A 20,746-nucleotide genomic window follows, 5' to 3' on the forward strand; every position below is an offset into this window, starting at 1 on the left:
CACGCCATGCCCTGAGCCGTGTACATGTACTGCTGACACAGGAGCGGGCAGGTACTTGACGTGCCAAAACGACCAGCTGTATCAGACTGCACGTACCCTTCCCCCAATGCCACATAAAGTTGACAGAATCCTTATAGTTACCCTAGACAGGGGAACAAGGCAACGCTTGCCAACCTGTCAAGAGTTAACAGCTGGGGCACTTACATGTATCGGGGAAGGGGGTCTTACCCATTTTCCTATTCTTTCAGGGGGAAAAGACCCTGCGGAGACCACACCTACCCAGAGAGGGGGAGGTAAGAGTGGTGACATACACCACATGGGCTTTTAGGTCACATGTTGGAAGTGGCGCGGTGGTAGATCCCGCCTCCTCGGAGGGAGGAGTTTCTACAGACAAGGCGACCGGGGGCAGTGAGAACTGCCCAAGGGAAACGCGGGTCCGCTCGAAAGGGGAACGTACCGCGGAAAATACACACAGGGGGAAGTCCACGTAGGAGCCCTGAGCTGTGGAGCACCTATTCCAGTAAGGGGGTAGATTTGAGTACCCGCAGTGGTTTGGGTCGGCGAATTCCTCCGCTAAATTGTGGACCCAGAGGGCTAGGGAGAAGTCATCCAGGGAGCCGAGTGAGTGGGATCACCTGGGAGAAAAAGTGCACGGTTTTACGTCAACCAAGGGAAAGGGCGCTATGTGCAAGCGATCCACCCGGTCAGTCCGTCAGCGTGTTACCGAGTTCTACTGGCTCGGACCTGAGAAAACACAGGACGAAACTGATTCTACCCTGAGATTGTAAAATCTCACAAAGGTATTAGGTGTTGCCCAACCCGCTGCTGAAGAGGCTGAATTGGGAGACAGGAGTGTCGAGGAAGCGTGTCTTGTCCATCTTGTGCATCTCGACCAAGTTCAGGCACAGATGACGTTCCTGAACCACAAGTGTGGCCATCGCCTGCCCGAGTGACTGCGCTGTGGCCTTCATGGCCCTGAGGGTAAGGTCGGTCGCTGAGCGCAGTTCCTGCAGCATGTCGGGAGCAGGACTACCCTCTGGTGGACTTGCAGGAGGGCCATGACATGCAGGGCAGAAGTGGCCTGTCCGGTGGCACTGTAGGCTTTGGCGGCCAATGATGACTTCGTCCTACAGGCCTTGGAGGCCAGCTGGCGGCGTTCTCAGGGCATAGGTGGATCGCAACCGCCCTATCCACTTGGGGAATCGGTGTGTACTCGTGGGCCGCTGTCGAGGCGAGCCGCTGTTGCCTCGAGCCCGGACGGAAGTCAATGAGCGTGCCGGGGGGCAGTTGGTTCACGGGGGCGTTTCCGGCGAAACCTAGACCGCTGTCATCCCCAGATTGCCTCCATTGCCAGCCGCGTTGTCCTTAATCCCGTGGGAAGAAGGAGCGATGCTGTGGCCGTCTGAAGTGGAGAGCACTCTACCGCATCCAGGAACTACACAGGGGCAGAAAGGCATCTTTAGAAATACGCGTCCTGAAAAGGACGTTCAACGCCGCTGTGTATTGCTCTTTTAGAGGAAAATCACTCTTTTAACAGAACTCTTAAGTTTGCCCAAGGGCAAACTGCACTGCCGTGCAGAAAAGGAGAAAGCCGCTGAAGTGCGCCGTAGATCCAACAGCAGATCGCTCAGAGGTAGAGGAACCGGTGTGTGACTCGCAGCTCGCTGCATACACGACCATCGACTTTGAAGAAAATTTCTGAATGAAACAGACGTATTTCCCCGCCTTTATACCCATATGTCCGGGGGCGGAACATGCTAATTCTGTCTGCCAACTTCTCATTGGCCTTTTTTTTATAGATCAGAGGTATATTCGGCGCTCAAGAGAGACCCCTAGTGTCGCTTCTTCGACACAACGTCGAAGTGAGCGACAGACAGGGAACTACGTGAAGTCATTAGTAATACGAGTGGTGAATTTCATTGTGGCCCGTGCGCTGAATGAGTGCCAGTTCATGGAACTATTGGAGGAAACGGGGAGCAACTATTCCAGCCTGTTGTTGCACAGCAATGTCCACTGGTTATCAAGAGGAAGAGTGCTTGCCGGATTACTGCATGCTTGGATGAGGTGAAGGCATTTTTGGAGAAGAAAAGAATTGTGCATCCTGAGCTCACAGACTGAGATTGGCTGTGCAAGTTCTATTACCTGGTGGACATTACTGGACATCTGAACCAGTTAAACATGAGGATGCAGGGACACAGTTTTTTTCTCTTTACCAGGCTGTGTTGGCATTTGAATTAAAATTGGAACTTTTCAACCATGAAATTGAAAATGGCCGCCTTCTGCATTTTTAAACATTACGAGGAATCAGGTAAAAATGCTTCACAAATGAGCCCACTCGTGACATCACACTCAGTCAGCTGATGTCTTTCATATCTGACCTTTTGATGTCATTCAAAGCATGTTTTGGGGACTTTCATATACACAGCATTTTGTTCAAATTTATCACTCATTCACACGACACCACACTCAACGACGTCAACAGCTCAGGGTCAACCCCGGGACCTCCATTTTATGTTTTGTGTTAGAGGCAGCTGAGCTCAAATCTGCAGAAATGTGGTCGACCAAATTTGTCACTCTGAATACCAAGCTGGAAAGTCTCATTTGTCACCATGTACTTTTGTCAAAGGAACAGAAATGGAAGGATTGGGGAACCTTGAACATGAGGACCTCATATTTAAAACTTGAAATGAACTTCCCCTGAAATTTGCCACACTGCGATGCGTCAGTACTGGTGTGTTGACTATGTTTGGCTCCACGTACTCCTGTGAGCAGTCTTTCTCTCATATGCTCAAGTTTGACAGAGGAGAGTCTGAACGCCTGCATGAAATTGAACGGTACCACCTATGAACCAGATTACATAGCTATTAGCAAGACCATGCAAAGCCAGAAGTCACAATAATTGTGAGTGTATCTGTAATGTAGGGAAGTACACTTTTTCATGGACAAATGTGCAATGAAGTAGAATTTTATGGAGGCCTGATATAAGCCTGTTAGTAGTTTGTAAGCAATTAAATTAATTTTTTGGGAGCACTGTGCTTTGTTCTTCACTCACTCACTCACTCACTCACTCACTCACTCACTCACTCACTCACCTCACACACACACACAAACACAGAGAACACTGAAGATGTTTTATGCTGCTCAGGTGCGAACTCAACCTCAAATGAGTGCCCTGCACACAACACAATTGAGTTGTCAATTGACCTAATAAAGGTTTAATGTTATTGAAAAAATTAATATTGTAAATTATTCATTTTTGCAAAGGCTCTTTAAAAATGAAAAAATGAAAAAAATGACACTTTATTGCAAAAAGGTTCCTGAACCCTGGTGAACACCATCATATCTGTATATACATATGACATTTTACAATTTTCAGACAGTGATTTTTTTATAAAGCTTTGCAAGACCTGTCACTTTACTGTATATCATGGCAGTGCTCTGGATTCTAAAAACAAAATTTCTCCACAGTTCACTGTGTGGACCCTTCATGTTCAGGCCATGGCTCCTGTATTCATGGTCAGTGCCACTGTACTTCAGGCTGGACCGGAGCTAACTGTGAGACTCCACTCTCCATATGTCCAGAACACTGCTCTGGCCATGGCACATTCCAGAGTAAAACCAACACCTGCACCTGTTATGTGAACTGGACCGGTCCTGACTGCTCAACAGGTGACAGTGCCTCCTGGTTATACAGTACTACTGCCATATATATAAAATATGATACACAATGTTTGATGGTTCCTCCTCTCACTCTCTGTTCAAGATGAAAAGCAAAAAGATGATGGTATGCAAGTTTCACATAGATATGGCACCATCTAGTGGTTATATGTGGAAAAAAAAAATCTAAGTTTTCTAAAATCTGTTTAAAATGACAGAGGACTTCTATAAAAAATTACTCTTATGTTGGTAAAATTGACAACTTATTTGAATAAAGTAAAAGTGAAAGTAATGATATGATTGTTACTGATATTTTAAAATGATTATTTGCTGAATTTAAGCAACTTGTGCTTTGTTAACTTTTTGTATATTATTTTATTGAAAAATCATGTTGAAATGACACGTATCAAATATGATACAATATGCATTTGAGGTATATCTCTCAATCACCATTACATTACATTCGTGCCCACAAAAAAAGAGATAAGATAATGTGAACTAATATTTATGTGTATTTCAATATATGCAGCCTGCTCTGCCATTATAAAGATCACATTATTTTACAAATAAACTATGATGATGAGACCGAGGGAAAATGTCCCTTTTTTAAATGTCATTATAGTGTTTGGTGCATAAAATACATCTGATAAAAATTGTTTATTGAAATTTTAAATTTTTTTATCATATTGTATTTTTATATGCTGGTTTGAACTGTGATACATTTCTAACCATATTAGAAAGGCTGTGACCTGAGTCGAGATGGCGGGCGATTTGCGACATGCTATGAAAACTTAAGCCGCCTTGGCGATTTATATACGCTACCGTCGCAGTGTTGTCCATCTGGACCAACATGTGCTTGCCCTGGATCAATGGCAATAGCCTCCACAGGGCGAGCAGTACTACCAGCAACTCGTGGCAGTTAATGTGCCAATGCAGCCGCGGTCCTGTCCAGGAGCCAGCGGTTGCGTGCCCATTGCACACGGCGCCCCAGCCTAACTAGGATGTGTCTGTCGTAACCACGATGCACCTGGACACTTGCTGTAGGGAAACTCCTGCCCGCAGAAATGCAAGGGCTGAACAAGTGGCGCCAGACCAGCGTTAATGCCATGCGATGTGTGCCGTGGCGCCATGCCAATCTCTGGACTGGAGTCCAAAGTCAGTGCAGAAGGGGTCTCATATGCATCAATGCAAGTGGCATGACTGCCGCCAAGGGTGCTATATGCCTCAGGAGCCTCTGAAAGTGTTTCAGTGGAACCGTTATCCTCCGCCTGAATGACTTCAGGCAGTTTAGCACCAACTGTCTGCGCTCGCTTGTGAGGCACGTCATCATCGAGACCGATTCTAACTCCATGCCAAGAAAAGAGATGCTCTGAACCGGGGAGAGCTTGCTAGCCCTAGACGGCTGAGGTGCATGAGTACTAGGTCCCTGTGTGCACACAGCAACGCTCGAGAGTGTGCTTGAATCAGCCAGTCATCTAGGTATTTGAGTATGTGGACACCCTTTTCCCTTAATGAGGCAAGAGCTGCCTCTGCGACCTTCGTGAAGACTTGAGGGGACATGCCAAAGGTCTAATGGTCAAGGTAAAACCGAGATGTGAAAGTATCCATCCTTCAGGTCTACTGGCGTGAACCAATCTTGATGCCGGACGCACAGCAAAATGCGCTGCTGCATCAGCATCTTGAACGGGTGTCTGTGCAAGGACTGGTTCAGAACTGGCAGGTCCAAGATTGGCAGCAATCCACTGCCTTTCTTTGGCAAGATGAATTAAGGGCTGTAGAACCCTTTCCTCATCTTGGCTGGAGGGAGAGGCTCTATCGCGTCCTTCTGCAGAAGGACTGTGATTTCCTCATGCACTTAACTGGGGCGGACACCTGGTGAACTGAATCACATAGCCGAGTCGGACGGTCCTGGCCATCAAACGCGATTCGTTGAAAAGCGCTAGTCACACGTCCAAGCTCCGGGTGAGGGGCACTAAGGGGACAATCCCGTCTGATGTACCTGGGGGGGAGGGCCTCACAGCAGGGGGAGCAGGAAACGGCGAGGAGCCTCACTTCATCCTGAGGTGGCTGCGCTGAGGGGAACCTCAATGTACGTACCTCCCTCCGCGTACCCGCTGTAGGGCGAGTCAGTGACTGAGGACAAGGGGCTTTTTGGCAGTCGTCGATGCTTGTCACAACCGGCTGGCCAGGGGGATGTGGTGCGGACGGGCGCACAAATGCAGGGGGGGCTGCGTACGTGGCGCCGTGAGCGGCACCCGGAACCCAGGAAACCAATCATCGAGCCACGAGTGCTCAGGGGCGGGTGAAGGGTTCCACTTCAGCCTGACACTCGCAGCGGCCCTGGCAATCATGGTGGTCAGCTCCACGTTGGCCTCAGACTGGGTGGGCACACCCAAGGACGCTATCCTAGTCAAGGCATCCGACATCACCAAGGCACTCTCCGATGCTGCAATTGTAAACTCATCCATTTTAAGAGACATTAGGCTGGCACTGAGGCGAGCTGCCTGTCTCATTCCAGAACTGGACCGGAACAAACTTGCGTGCTGGAGAATGAGCGTTGAGTGGAACCGAACCCATTGGAGCCCCCAAATTGTCTCCTGCATCAACCGAGCCAGCCTCGTGCCTGTAGGTAGAAGGTCGGGCGTGGGGGATGACTGAAGTGGCTTTCCCCCGGAAGAAAGAATGCTGGGACCGCAGCGTTGCCATGGTCTTTTTCTCGCAATGAGAACCATCTACGAATGCTTCCTCAACATGATTGCAGTCCAGATACTTGAGGCAAAGATCATGGCCGTTAGAGGTGGAGAGATAACGACCGCACCCAGAAACTACACAAAGACGGAAGGGCATCTTTAAAAAAACGCGTCTTTAGAGAGATGTTCACTTCAATATTTTTTCTCAATTAGTGGAAATATACTCTTTTTGTAGGACTATATATCTACTCTTTTAAACTGATGAAGCACCCAGGGGCGTACTCTGCAGCAGCCGCTGCAGAAGGAGAGAAAGGCGTTGCATATCCAACAGCAATTCACTTCTTTCGAGGTTAATGGACCGGCAGAGAAGTACAGATGTCTGCTGAATCAACCGCTCGGCTCTGAAGAAAAAATCTGAATGAGCGGTTGCGAGCCAGCTCCTTTTATACCCATAAGTCCTGAGGAGTGGCATGCAAATTACACTCACCAATTCTCATTGGTCTTTTCTCAAAGATCTGAGGTGTTTGGGGCTCCTAAGAGCATTTGTCTAGTCAGTGACAGATAGGGAACTGGTTTTTCAGCTTTTCAGAATAGCTTATTTTAGGAACACTGATTTCCTTAGTCCAGGGGTGTCAAACTCCATTCCTGGAGGGCTACAGCCCTGCAGAGTTTAGTTTCAGCCCTGCTCCAAAATGCCTCCTTGTAATCTTCAAGCACTCCTGAAGACCTTGATTAGCTGCTTCAGGTGTGTTTAATTAGGGTTGAAGCTAAACTCTGCTGGACTGTGGCCCTCCAGGAACCGTGACTGTGGCCCTCCAGGAACCAAGTTTGACCCCTGCCTTTATCCCCACTTCTGTAAGCAAACTCTTTGGCATGACAAAGCTGTCTGAGTTGTCCTATAAACCATGGTTTATCTTTATTTAATGATAAAAATGTCCTAGTAGGGATGCACATATTCTCACAGAAACTGATATATGATGTCACAGTATCTGTGAGCTTGTCCAGGTCTGTGGCTGCATCTTCAAAAACATCCTAATCAGTGCAGTCAAAGCAGGCTTGTAGTTCCAGCTCTGCTTCATTAGTCAATCTCTTTACAGTCTTAACTACAGGCTTAGCTGATATGTGATACACTTAAATGTAGAGACACATAAAACAAATCTATAAAAACACTCATTATTTTACCACAAACTTAAATTTCCATAAAATGAAGACATCACAGGAAATAATTGTTGGAATGTGCTCTAAAATTCTGTCCAGAGTTGGTGCTTATGTGGGCACAAATTACATTGCTAATACAATTTTAAACCACATAAGGATTTGCTTTGGATCGGGTTTTATAAAAATCAGATTTCTTCTGTCTCTGTTCAGAGTACAAACATAAAAATGGTTTTGAGTCATATACAAAAGAAAAAAAAACTGATATTGGTTGCATGTGTAAACAAAGCCTATGTAAGCTGTTTTGAGTAATATTTTATTCATGTCTGCATTTTCTGTACAGTATGTAGCACACTAATCTTTCAGAAGTAGTAGGAACTTTCCCATATTCCTTTGGTGATGCCTGTAAGTAATTGGTAAAAATAAAAAGAAATACAGCTGCCAGGCGAATGCTGTGGGAATTATACCATCATAAGTATGGGAATTTGTGAATTGTAAATTTGAAGAGAACAATAAATGTGCTGTTGCTGTTATCAAGACTTGTTATGCTAAAGCAAAGAGCCCCACAGATGCTATTTCATATGCTTGATATACTATACCAGGGGTTGGCAACCTTTTTGACATGGAGTGCCATTTTTTATTTTCCTGGTCAATGGCTGTGCCTACAAAACAAAAATATGGAGTCATACTGCGTTCCATTTAAATCGGATGTGGGATATTCCTACTTGATATTACCGAACTCCGACCATAAATGATGTCACCATTGCCAGATGCTCAGAAGATGATGTGTAAGGAAACAAAACTGCAACACTCCTGTTAGCTTAGCAACTGTTCAACTGTCACCAGAGATGTTTCCTAGTAACCCAATTGATAAACATTGCTGCAATGCTACCATTTGTGCTGCAGGTGTATGGTTATCAAAAGAGAGTATATTATACCTTTAAAGCAGTTCTGTGAAAGGAGGAGCCGGCTTGACAATATAAATAATATTTTTAATAAAGAACTAAAACCAAGACACAAACACACACATAGGACGGACAGCTACCCATAAACGTTCTCTCTCTGTCACACCACTGTCCGCAGTCGGCCTTTATCCCTCTCTGAGGCTTGATTAGCCTGATAAGGGGCCAGGTGTGTAAAATCGCTACCTGGACCCACCTGTCTCAATACCATGTCTTATACAGCTGTGGTTCTGAAGGCATTTGTTAAACAAGCTTTAATAACATGCAATATAGGAACTTTGACTCATTTATCAATATTACTTAATATAAGTTAATGTTATCACTTTGTATATCTCCCTTGGTGCCGACAAGTTTGTTTGACCTCACACACCTGCATCTCCGCGAAATCGGATGCTGCCTTCAAGCGCACCTAGGCAGTTCATACCTCCAAGTTGGGCATTCTTTACAATGGCATGTTATGCATTCATGTGGGAAACAAAATATGGAAGAAGCCAAACTTAAAGGAATGTTCTGGGTTGAAAACAAGTTAAACTCAGTCGACAGCATTTGTGGCATAATGTTGATTACCACAAAACTTGATTTCGACTCGTCCCTCCTTTTCTTTAAAAAAAAGGCAAAAATAAATGTTACAGTGAGGCACTTACAATGGAAGTGAATGGGGACCAATTTTTGGAGGGTTTAAACACAGAAATGTGAAGCTTATAATTTTATAAAAGCACTTACATTAATTCTTCTGTTAAAACAAATGTATTATGTGAGCTATAACATTTTTACATTTGTAATTGTCATTTTAGGGTTTTTGTGTTTGTTGACATTACATTGTCATGGTAACGTTAATGGTAAGTTGTAAAATTAGCTGTAACTTTCCACAGAATATTTTATAGTTCAAAAATTGGCCAAGTGGCAGCAGGGGCATGGTCAAACATCCGTCCGGAGAGAGAGAAAGAGGTAAGGTCTGAGCTAAATTATGTCTAACGTCTTTATCTAATTTCAGTGAGCATGGGGAGAGCGGCATATAAATGGCCACGTGAACGCCAGAGAGAGAGAGAGAGAAAGACACGAGTGGCCAGTGACTGGCGTGTCGTATTAAATGTTTATTGTGAAGCTGAAGACTTTATATTGAAATTTATAGTGTTGTGAAGCTGAAGACTCTGAAGCTGAAGAAGTTTATGTTAACAAAGTTTGTGTCACGTGTTGATTTAATTGGAGAGGACTGCACAGACATAAAAAGGTAAACAAATAAAGAGCCTTACTGGACCACATCACAGCCCCCTGTCTCGTCCTTTCCACAGGCCCCTATTCAATTGCATTGTAAGTGTCGTACCGCAACCCAGATTTGAGCTTTTTTTAAAGAAAAGGAGGGACGAGTCAAAAATAAATTGTGTTAATCAATATGATGTCACAAATGCTGTCGATTGAGCTTAACTTGTATTGAACCTGGAACATTCCTTTAAACAATTGCACAATGAATGACAGCACTTTTTTCTGTTGTACCGGTAAATAAACATTAGTGAATACCAAACAACGAATAGTTTATCCAATCAGAATTTATTCCTTGATCCTTACAAGCGAAGCATGACAACTGGTTCACTAATCACATGCCCAAAGCCATGCTCCTTTGCTGAAGCAGCACGTGAGTCTGAGCTCCACCCCGTCAGGCCTTCAGAATTTCCACAGAATCCTTAAACACTGTAAATGAATAGGCATCTAAAGTCAGATTCATCAGCCAATCAGATTTATTTATTTGTTATTGTGGGTGTGGTCTTTATGTTATGTCCCAGTCCAGACCTTCTAGCTGGCCTTAAGTGACGCAATTACGCTTTAAGTGATGTACGTAATTTGAAAGCAAAGAGCGCGAGATCTTACTGATGAGTCGGATGACATCACTCCTGTGATTGATGTTGAGATCCTTATGTATTTAAAAACCTGAGATGTTCTGCATGATCGTGCAATTGATTAATTAAACAGGAAAGGAGGGCTGATTGGCCAATTGGTAAGTGCTTTTTGCATTGTTATAGTAACTTCAGGAGATTTCTAAGTGTAAATTAGGCTGGCTAGTGTCAGAGATCAGTCAAGTTCATTGCAGTCCACCACTCAAAGATCACTCTCCCCAGAATTCTAAATCACAAACACCTGGTCATCACTTATCACCTCATCAGCCAACTCATAAAAACACTCACCTTGTATCCAGTCTTTGTCAAGCCTCCAACAGGAACAGACCATTTCTCCCTGAGTCCTGATATCTCCGTCGATCCTGAAAACCTGAGTATTCCGTTTTCTTACCTGATTCATACTAACCCTATGCACTGTTGTTCTGGCATCTCCAGATCACTTATCCGATTCCTGAACCCTTGTCTGAGATCTGATGAAACCGGCCCGATTGCTCCTAGAAAAGAGAAGGAGTTAACGAACTGATACAGAGTGAATGTTCTACGATCCAAGTCATTTGGATTTCCAGTTGTTCTCCGTGCAACGAACTATCTTCACTAAACCAGCACCTGAAAAGTCACCTGATACTTACCTTTCACCTTCTATACTTGAATAAAACTATATTTGAATCACTTACCTCCGATCTCCTGGTCTCTACCCTGACAGCTAGAGCATTTAGTGTCAGTTTAAGTTTTGAAAAGTAATCGTGTACCCTGATGAAACTAAATGTATTGCAAGCAACATTTAGATCGCAAATATTATTAGATAGCTTTTTCCTGGTATTAGACCTTCTTGGTTTTGGCTTTCATGCATGGAAATTTTTTTTAAATGTCAATTGGTATTATTATTTGACTGCGATGTATGATGTCCATAGGCATAGAGTGTCTTATTTATTGTGAAACAGTGTTTTCTTAATGGCATGAATCACACCAAAGGCCAAGATTTAAAATGCACGGGCTGCCACTGGTATTCAGTGTATAATATAATATATCTGATGAAACAAAATAGCAATGCCATTTTACAAAAAATTTTAATTTAATGATGTAATTTAAACTTTTAGATTTTTTGGAATATACTGTAAATAAAATAGTAGCTACTAAACCAATTCAGCTACTAAACCATACCTTTGCACACTGTAATCCCTACGGATTAGTCATTACTCAAAATTGTTATTGAAACCTGATACACTACCAAGTTTTAAGTAAAGTTACTCAAAACATGAATGTTTGTCTTCCTCAAACCATTATTTGCCAATTGAACCCAAATAAATCAAAGTTTTATTCTGATTTAACTAGAGTTTTTAATTTGATTTAGTAGTTTTTTAATGTAAATTGCACTTCTTAAATGTTGCTTCATTAACTCAAACAATCTTGTTTACAGATCCCTACTTTAGAGTTATATGTGCTTAATAATTTTTAAGTTAATAAATTACACGTTTAAGTAAGCAGAACTGTCAGATTTTTAACTAATGATTGCCCTTAACCTGAAATATTTAGTAAGCTATATCATACATTTTGATGGCACTCTACTTAAAATGTAACTGTTTGATGAACTTAAAATTAACAAGTAATATCAAATTAAATTCTTCAAGAAGAAGAAACCTAGTCAGTACTAGCTAGTATTAGCTAGTACAGTGAATGCTTGCATGCTTAATGCATGTTGAGTGATAAAACTATGCATTGATGAACATAGAAATTGCTCAATGATTAAAGCAATATAGGACATTTGTAATTTGTACCTGTCCTCCACCTAAGCTCAAGCTCCACAATTCACTATAAAGAAAACCCCTAAACTCAAGCATAACAGAAACTCTTCTAAATAACACAACAAGACATAAAACACTATCAAGTCTCCCCCTTTGTCTTGCACAAAGACATATTATATAACACTTAATTTGAATATTTACTCTCCCTATCGAGTGCCATGCAAAGCATGCTGAGAAATAGAACTATAGTTTCAAAAGGTAACATTTTCTGTAAAATGGGCGGAACTAATTCAAGTTTAACTACTCAAACAGAAGAAAATTTTACTTACAAATACAAGTATTTCATGTTGTTCATGTTGTAAAAGTTATGTCTAAAAGAACAAAACTTACAAACCTGAACTTAGTGTTGAACTTACAAACGTATTTGTGTATAATTCACTGACAAAAACAAGTTATTAATACTTTGCCAATAGTCATGTTCACTTACTAGAAGCAAGAATTAACTAGAAGTAATTTCCAAGTTTTAAGTCAGTACCTCTTAAGTTTTTTATTTAGATAAAACATTTGAGAAATTTTGAGTACATCTGGCTCAAAATATTTTTGTCAGTAATACCCTGGGGTTTACAGTGTAGTAGTACTTCCTTTTCCTGAATGTTTGTGAGCTTAGAGTAGGGCCACTTCTACAGTAGCTGACTCTGGCCATGAGAGCCATGGGAGTGCACTTGCTTGCACAGTTGGGGTTTTGTCTCTTCATTACCACCACTATTCCACCTCAATTAAATAAACTTTAATTAACGGGTGTGTGTTGTAGATCAACCTGCCTCCCGCTGGAACCTGGAAGTGCTAAAAACAGATAAACACCTTGCCGCTAATGAAAAATGTATTACATCGACTGTTGTGGAAAAAGAAATCCATTTAAAAGAAGAAAAAAAAGATTGAATGATTCAGCCACCCCTTCACCCTTTTAGAGAAATTTAATATTCCAAAGAGCCAACACAACCTAATCAGACCCTCCAAGGTCTTGAAATTGAAAAAAGAAATGGCTCCTGTGTACAGACATCAGAGAGACTTTACTTACGTTTCTCTCAATTTAAGTTGTTATCCGTTATTTATTTGTTAAGAGGACTTTTTCCCCTCTAAATGTTGTCTTAGGCAACAGTGAAGTTTGAAAAAAGTGACAGGTGTACTGTCATATCTGCACTGATAAACTGGATCCAGCATGGTCTTATAAAATCAAAATAGCCCTGGGCTTTGTTATTTTGGAGGGTTTTAGTTGTAAGGTCATAATGATTTGTTAAAATGAAGGTGGATTGGGGCAAGCCAGTTCTAAGTTTCCTTGTTATCTGGCATCAGGTGTGCTTAGATGTCTATGTCCTGCTCTCTGTTTGCATCATGCAGCTTGAAATCAGCTGGATCTCTAACTCAGAGCAGACATTACCTGATTTATATGAATTTATGAAAGAATACATACTGAAAGTGAAAATGCCTTTAAAACACAGAAGCAAAGGGCTGTCTGTTGCATGCAAATGTAATCTTTGAAATACTAACAATGTGTATCTTGACCTGTAGGCTATAAATGCAGATCAGTGTCTGACTGGAAACAGACATGCAGATGTAATTCTACAGTGTGCATGTTAATTAACTGAGATTAATGGTTTGCAGCCCACTGGGAAATTTTAAGATGAAGGTAAATTGAATGTATAATAAAAACTGAGTAATGAAGTTGTTGTAGCACCATCTATGGACTAAGGTCTTCCAAATTTAGGATGTCTCTCAAGAATAACAGAGTGCATAGTGTTTGCTGACTTGCAGAATATGGTCATGCCTTGTGGATGTAATTATATATAAATACCCCCCAAAACAGGAATTGGCATTCAGCCATATTTATAAAATCTAATTATTTTTGAGAACCTCCCATGCATCCTTGACCTTCAACCTTTCCACTAAATGGTTTCTTCCGAGTTTTGTTAGCAACACTTTCTGCAAGATACAATAACCTAACTTCTGTAAAGTATTTACACACAAACCTCGCAGTTCTGTTTTTTCATGTTTAAAGGCACTAAATTTAACACAATTTTGTGAAAAAGCCATTTGCCCTTGAAAATCTTGTGTGAATCTGTTCGTCTGACACTTAATGTGAATGTGTATGAGTGTATTTGTTTATGGATGCTCTTGGGACCAGAAATGTTAGCAGTCACAGCTTGCAGGATGACAAGTTCAGAGCCATTGTGCATTTGCTTTAGCACAAAACTATCAAAGGATTACTGCCAATTATGCCAAACCCCAACATTCAAACACAATCCATCAGTGTGAGTAAGAGTGCCAAATATGCAGTCAGTCATAGCGGTTATAATTCAGTATGGTGCTGTCTTAAAGGAGATGAAATGTATTTTTCTTTTTCCAAAACAGAAGCAAAAACCTGTAGATAAAGCACACAGTTGTCAGATACTGTATTCAGATTGTTGTCCCTCAGTCTTATTCTCTGTTTCCATTAAGTAAACCACATGCTACACGTGCATTGCTAAAGACCATAGGCTGAAGAGAATAATATTATTATGACTGCTATCCTCTAATGGGCTAGATTGCTGTGGCTTTAAATCTTTATTCTTGAGAGTCCATCAATGAAAACTGTGTTTTTACAGTTGTTTTATAAGATGTATGTGGCAGGGCGGAGGGCGGGGCCGGGTCGTGATCCTACACACCCGGTCCCGTATTAGGCTAATCAAGCCTCTGATGTATAAAGGTCGACTGCAGAGGATCGTGCGGGAGAGAGAGATTGTTAACGGACATGTCCGTCATGTGTGTGTATATGTTGTCTTTTAAGTTTATCATTAAACCATTATTTATATCGTCAAGCCGGTTCTCGCCTCCTCCTTTCCATTGATCACTTTACAATGTATTTTAATTACAAGCACTACTACAAACTTGTCTGTCATGACTCAAATTCAGTGTCTTTTGTCTCAGAAATGTGTACAACAGATTGCAGTCCTCATAGCGTTTGTATTGGAGGTGTGTGTCGGTGTGCAGACGGATGGTCGGGGGCAGAATGCGAACAGGAGAACTGTCAGCCTCACTGTGGGGAGCATGGTGTGTGTCGAAAGGGGAAGTGTGAGTGCCATCAAGGTTGGACTGGAGAAAACTGCAATATCGGTGAGCTTGTCAGGTTACACACTTTGTATTTTGTTTGTCTAAAAAAGTGTAATTTTGAAAAGTATAACACAGAGTTCGCACTGTCATTAAAACCACTTTTATTTGACTTTTTTTATTTAAAAATCGTGATTTTCAAGCCTGCATGAGTCATGGGAATTAATGCAAATTTAAAAAGTCATGGAAAAATCTTGAAAGATTCTGTAGTGATTACAATATTTTCTAGTTAAGTTCAGTTCATAAATATTTCATCTTCTAGTAATTGATGATTTTTTTGTATTATTTAAAAAAGTTTATTCAGTAATTATCAAAAACTGTAAATCTTCATGGCCAGGTCAAGGTCATATTGTTCATATTGATCTCGAGACAAAATTAAATACTGTCATGACATTAATATAGCATATACAGGTCCTTCTCAAAAAATTAGCATATTGTGATAAAGTTCATTATTTTCCATAATGTAATGATAAAAATTAAACTTTCATATATTTTAGATTCATTGCACACCAACTGAAATATTTCAGGTCTTTTATTGTTTTAATACTGATGGTTTTGGCATACAGCTCATGAAAACCCAAAATTCCTATCTCAAAAAATTAGCATATCATGAAAAGGGTCTCTAAACGAGCTATTAACCTAATCATCTGAATCAACTAATTAACTCTAAACACCTGCAAAAGATTCCTGAGGCTTTTAAAAACTCCCAGCCTGTTTCATTACTCAAAACCGCAATCATAGGTAAGACTGCCGACCTGACTGCTGTCCAAAAGGCCATCATTGACACCCTCAAGCAAGAGGGTAAGACACAGAAAGAAATTTCTGAACAAATAGGCTGTTCCCAGAGTGCTGTATCAAGGCACCTCAGTGGGAAGTCTGTGGGAAGGAAAAAGTGTGGCAAAAACGCTGCACAACGAGAAGAGGTGACCGGACCCTGAGGAAGATTGTGGAGAAGGACCCGATTCCAGACCTTGGGGACCTCGCGGAAGCAGTGGACTGAGTCTGGAGTAGAAACATCCAGAGCCACTGTGCACAGGCACCAGAAACAGTGGCAGAAGCACCTGACCTGGGCTACAGAGAAGCAGCACTGGACTGTTGCTCAGTGGTCCAAAGTACTTTTTTAGGATGAAAGCAAATTTTGCATGTCATTCGAAATCAAGGTGCCAGAGTCTGGAGGAAGACTGGGGAGAAGGAAATGCCAAAATGCCTGAAGTCCAGTGTCAAGTACCCACAGTCAGTGATGGTCTGGGGTGCCATGTCAGCTGCTGGTGTTGGTCCACTGTGTTTTATCAAGGGCAGGGTCAATGCAGCTAGCTATCAGGAGATTTTGGAGCACTTCATGCTTCCATCTGCTGAAAAGCTTTATGGAGATGAAGATTTCATTTTTCAGCACGACCTGGCACCTGCTCTCAGTGCCAAAACCACTGGTAAATGGTTTACTGACCATGGTATTACTGTGCTCAATTGGCCTGCCAACTCTCCTGACCTGAACCCCATAGAGAATCTGTGGGATATTGTGAAGAGAAAGTTGAGAGGCATAAGACCCAACACTCTGGATGAGCTTAAGGCCGCTATCGAAGCATCCTGGGCCTCCATAACACCTCAGCAGTGCCACAGGCTGATTGCCTCCATGCCACGCCGCATTGAAGCAGTCATTTCTGCAAAAGGATTCCCGACCAAGTATTGAGTGCATAACTGAACATAATTATTTGAAGGTTGACTTTTTTTGTATTAAATCACTTCTTTTATTGGTCGGACGAAATATGCTAATTTTTTGAGATAGGAATTTTGGGTTTTCATGAGCTGTATGCCAAAATCATCAGTATTAAAACAATAAAAGACCTGAAATATTTCAGTTGGTGTGCAATGAATCTAAAATATATGAAAGTTTAATTTTTATCATTACATTATGGAAAATAATGAACTTTATCACAATATGCTAATTTTTTGAGAAGGACCTGTATTTAAATACCATAAATTGAGAGCTCACAGGTTGTCAATCTGCGAACACTGAATATGTGCCTGTATTACATAGTAAGCATTATATAAAAGCTTAATAAATAGAGTTGTTATGCTCAATTGAGTTTTAATGGCTTCTTTTTTCCCCTTTTCTTTTTTCATTGTTTTCATCACTCTAGCTCACTTCCTAGACAGTAAAATCAAAGGTACAGTGCTTTCTTTCATCAGTCATGTTGTGTTTTATGTTATGTGTGGAATAATGTTTTTTTTTCATTTGATTTACAGATTTCTTGAATTTTCTTTTAAATATTGTATCTTCAAATTCAAACTTTTCTTAAATCAAAAAGCAGATTATGAGGCATAGACCTTGGTTCTGCAAGAAAAGAAAAAAAAAATCAAAAGCATCTCTGCCTTTCTCTAATCGAGCTCTTGAACAGTACAATGCAAATATCATAAAATGTCATATTTACTGAGGAGAGGGTAAGCCACCATATATTAGATTGTGTATAGAAATGGGTGACAATAAATCACTGCATTCTGCAGTATAACACCACTGTTTAATTTTTTTTCCCCTGAATGACTCTTCATGATAGCAGACTGGATAGGATATAGAGGTAAAGGTCATGCTGCCCTGATGAGAGCATGTGGCTTTGACCCCTCTGTCTCTCAAGCATGACTTTCATTATGTCTATGTATGGTGTATTAATGTGTCCCTCTGTTTGTTCAGTTTCAGGTTTCCTGTTTCTTAAAATGTAACCATAGGCAAACACCAAGAAACAAACACACACACGAGCGCACGCACACACACACAAAGACACACACACACACACACACACACACACACACACACACACACGCACGCACGCACACACACACACACACACACACACACACACAGCTGTCAGTCAGTCCATGCACATTCGTATTACTGTCCCAAATCCCCATTGTTTTACATCTCACTGTTTCTTACTGTAATATTTAGCAGTTGCTAAGCTCCTTAAGGTTTTGGCCTCTGTAATTTCCTTTGACTTCACACATTCCGTGACAAAGGATATGACTTCAGTACTGAGAACTTCAGTATACCATCTGATGAGCTCACTATGCACTTGTGCTGTTGAACTCAGCATGCTGTTAATTCACATGGACAAATAGATGTAATGTGATATTATTCAAAATAACTTAGATTACCATAAAGACTAACTTTTAAACAGCTCAGATACATGATAAATATTTAACTTTATGCAAATCATTTTGCCAAGCTATATGGTTGATATTTAGTTTAATGTATTCATCTATTTCCTCAGAAATGGAGAATAGAAACTAATGAAGCACACTGTATATTGTTTCATGTGAAATTTCAACTGTTCCTGAGTTCTGTCCGATGTCTTTAAAAATGTCAAGTTTTAAACGTTTGACTGAGTATGACACATTCACCATGTTCCCCCTTTATGTTAAAAAAGTTAGCGTTCTCAACCCCTTGACACATCCTATGCTGCTGATTGTTCTTTACGTGTAACTGATGAATTTGTCCCAGTAGATAGTTGTCCAGGGCTTTGTAACAACAATGGCAGGTGCATTCTGGACCAGAGCGGATGGTATTGCCTCTGCCAGTTGGGATGGAGAGGGGTGGGGTGTGATGTCGCTATGGAAACCCTTTGCTCAGACGGCAAGGACAATGAGGGAGGTGAGAAACTGCCAGGAACTCAAGAGCTGAATGTTTTTGTTAACCCTTAAACACTGTTTGCACGCTCTTTCGAAAATCATCTGCATAACATAAAAACATCCAAATAAATGCAGTCTACCTTAAAGGTTTCATTGAAGTCTCCTGCTGTTCTTGTAGATGGCATGGTCGACTGTATGGACCCAGACTGTTGCATTCACAGCACCTGTCAGGGTCAGGCATACTGCCGCGGGGCTACAGATCCCAGCACAATGCAACACCAGAGCTCGCCTACTCCAGACGCTCTGGGCTTCTATCAGCGTGTCAGCTTCTTGGTGGCTCCAGGGGGTACTCATACCCTACCAGGGGAAAACACATTTAACAGCAGGTTAGAAGCTTTGAAGCTGCAAAAAGTTTTGAACTAAGCCTGGATTTAGTCAGACAATGTACATGATTGCTGTGTGGCTTTATACAAGTACAGCAAAGCAGCGTTTTTATAGTTGTCCCACAAGCTTTATTTATATGACTTTATATCATTTTACAGCATATTTTATGTTTCATAGTACCATAAAAATGGCTAGTTTAGCCGCATTAGGAAACTAACGTTTTTTTTTTTTATTTCACCATTAAATTTTACAAGTCACTTAATGCCAAGCTTTTCAATGACTTCCAGTCATTGCTTTCACCATAATGTCTCTATTTCATGTTTTATTTATAATCAATGATACAACGTATTAAAATGTAAAGCCTATGCATAGAAGTCCTTCAGGCTATGCAAGTAATTGTTATTCTGTTTGATGTATTGCACAATATTTCCAACAATCTTAGTTTTTTTTTTTTTTAATGATTTGGGGTTGTAGATCTAACAGCATGGGAAAATAGAGCAAGCCTCACACAGACATTCGGAATAAACAATAGGGTTCTTCCACTTTGATTCAGAACTCCTTGTTCCCCTTTTGAAAAATTTACATTGTACTATCTAATTTCTGCTGCCTTTATGTTTGCAGATAAACATACGTAAAGCTAACAAAGAATGCACTTTCGAAAATGATTAATTTTTCCGGCTAAGAATTTGAGTGGCTCACCTTTGATTCAGTTTGGACTCTTGAGTGAAAATGATCTATGCCCTTTGGTGTTTTTCAGACAAAGTTAACAATATGAGCACTGCTGCTTGTGCTCACCTCCTTAGAGCAAGACCTATTGAGAAAGATTTGCTTGAATCTCCTGGTATTTGGCTGATTAAGTTTTTGATTATGCCTTTATGAGAAAACGTCTCATCCATCACATCTGCCCTGGATATTTGTTTTGTTTTTGTTTTTTTTGCATGTTCAGAAATTATAGCGAAATTAGTCCAAAGACGTGAGATTGCAGGTCAGCCACTAAGCAGTGCTTAGGGAAATAATTTGTGCAGTAATTATGCCTGTTAAGACTATCAAAACAGCAGAGCAAAGAAAGGTCAGGTAAGTCAGGGGGCACATTGATCAGAGAGTGAAGAATGTTAAAATCTGGACATTTTATGTATATACTGTAATCCTCATGCAAGGCTGCTGATTGTTTTTGTTTTTTTAACAAGCAGCCTGCTGACCTTTTAAATCAGTGAAATTAACTGCTGTTTAAGCTGTTTTTGAATGCATGTTTTCTGTTTGTGTTTATTTTACAGCTTTGTGTCAGTAGTGCGAGGACAGGTGGTGACCAGTGATGGCACTCCACTGATTGGGGTGAACATCTCCCTTCTGCACTATCCCCAACAGGGTTATACCATTACCAGACAGGACGGCATGTACGTACACATATGTTTTATGTTTCACAGACAAGCACATGCATTCCCCACAGTATGTATGCAGTATAATTATGCTAATATACATCCCTAAGATAGTCAGTGAGG

General features: G+C 41.2%; 1 protein-coding gene across 1 annotated transcript in view; it reads left to right on the plus strand.

Annotated features, from left to right (window-relative positions):
- si:dkey-237h12.3 (teneurin-3) overlaps window positions 1–20,746 on the plus strand; it is a 197,961-nt gene that overhangs the window by 125,799 nt on the left and 51,416 nt on the right. The window contains exons 11-16 of the mRNA XM_052089353.1: window positions 3,469–3,669; window positions 15,063–15,248; window positions 17,381–17,407; window positions 18,739–18,885; window positions 19,042–19,249; window positions 20,522–20,641. Of these exons, the coding sequence (XP_051945313.1) occupies window positions 3,469–3,669; window positions 15,063–15,248; window positions 17,381–17,407; window positions 18,739–18,885; window positions 19,042–19,249; window positions 20,522–20,641 (889 nt within the window). The remainder of the gene's footprint in view (window positions 1–3,468; window positions 3,670–15,062; window positions 15,249–17,380; window positions 17,408–18,738; window positions 18,886–19,041; window positions 19,250–20,521; window positions 20,642–20,746) is intronic.

Source organism: Xyrauchen texanus, chromosome 23 (assembly GCF_025860055.1).
Source record: "Xyrauchen texanus isolate HMW12.3.18 chromosome 23, RBS_HiC_50CHRs, whole genome shotgun sequence".
Lineage (NCBI taxonomy): Eukaryota > Metazoa > Chordata > Actinopteri > Cypriniformes > Catostomidae > Xyrauchen > Xyrauchen texanus.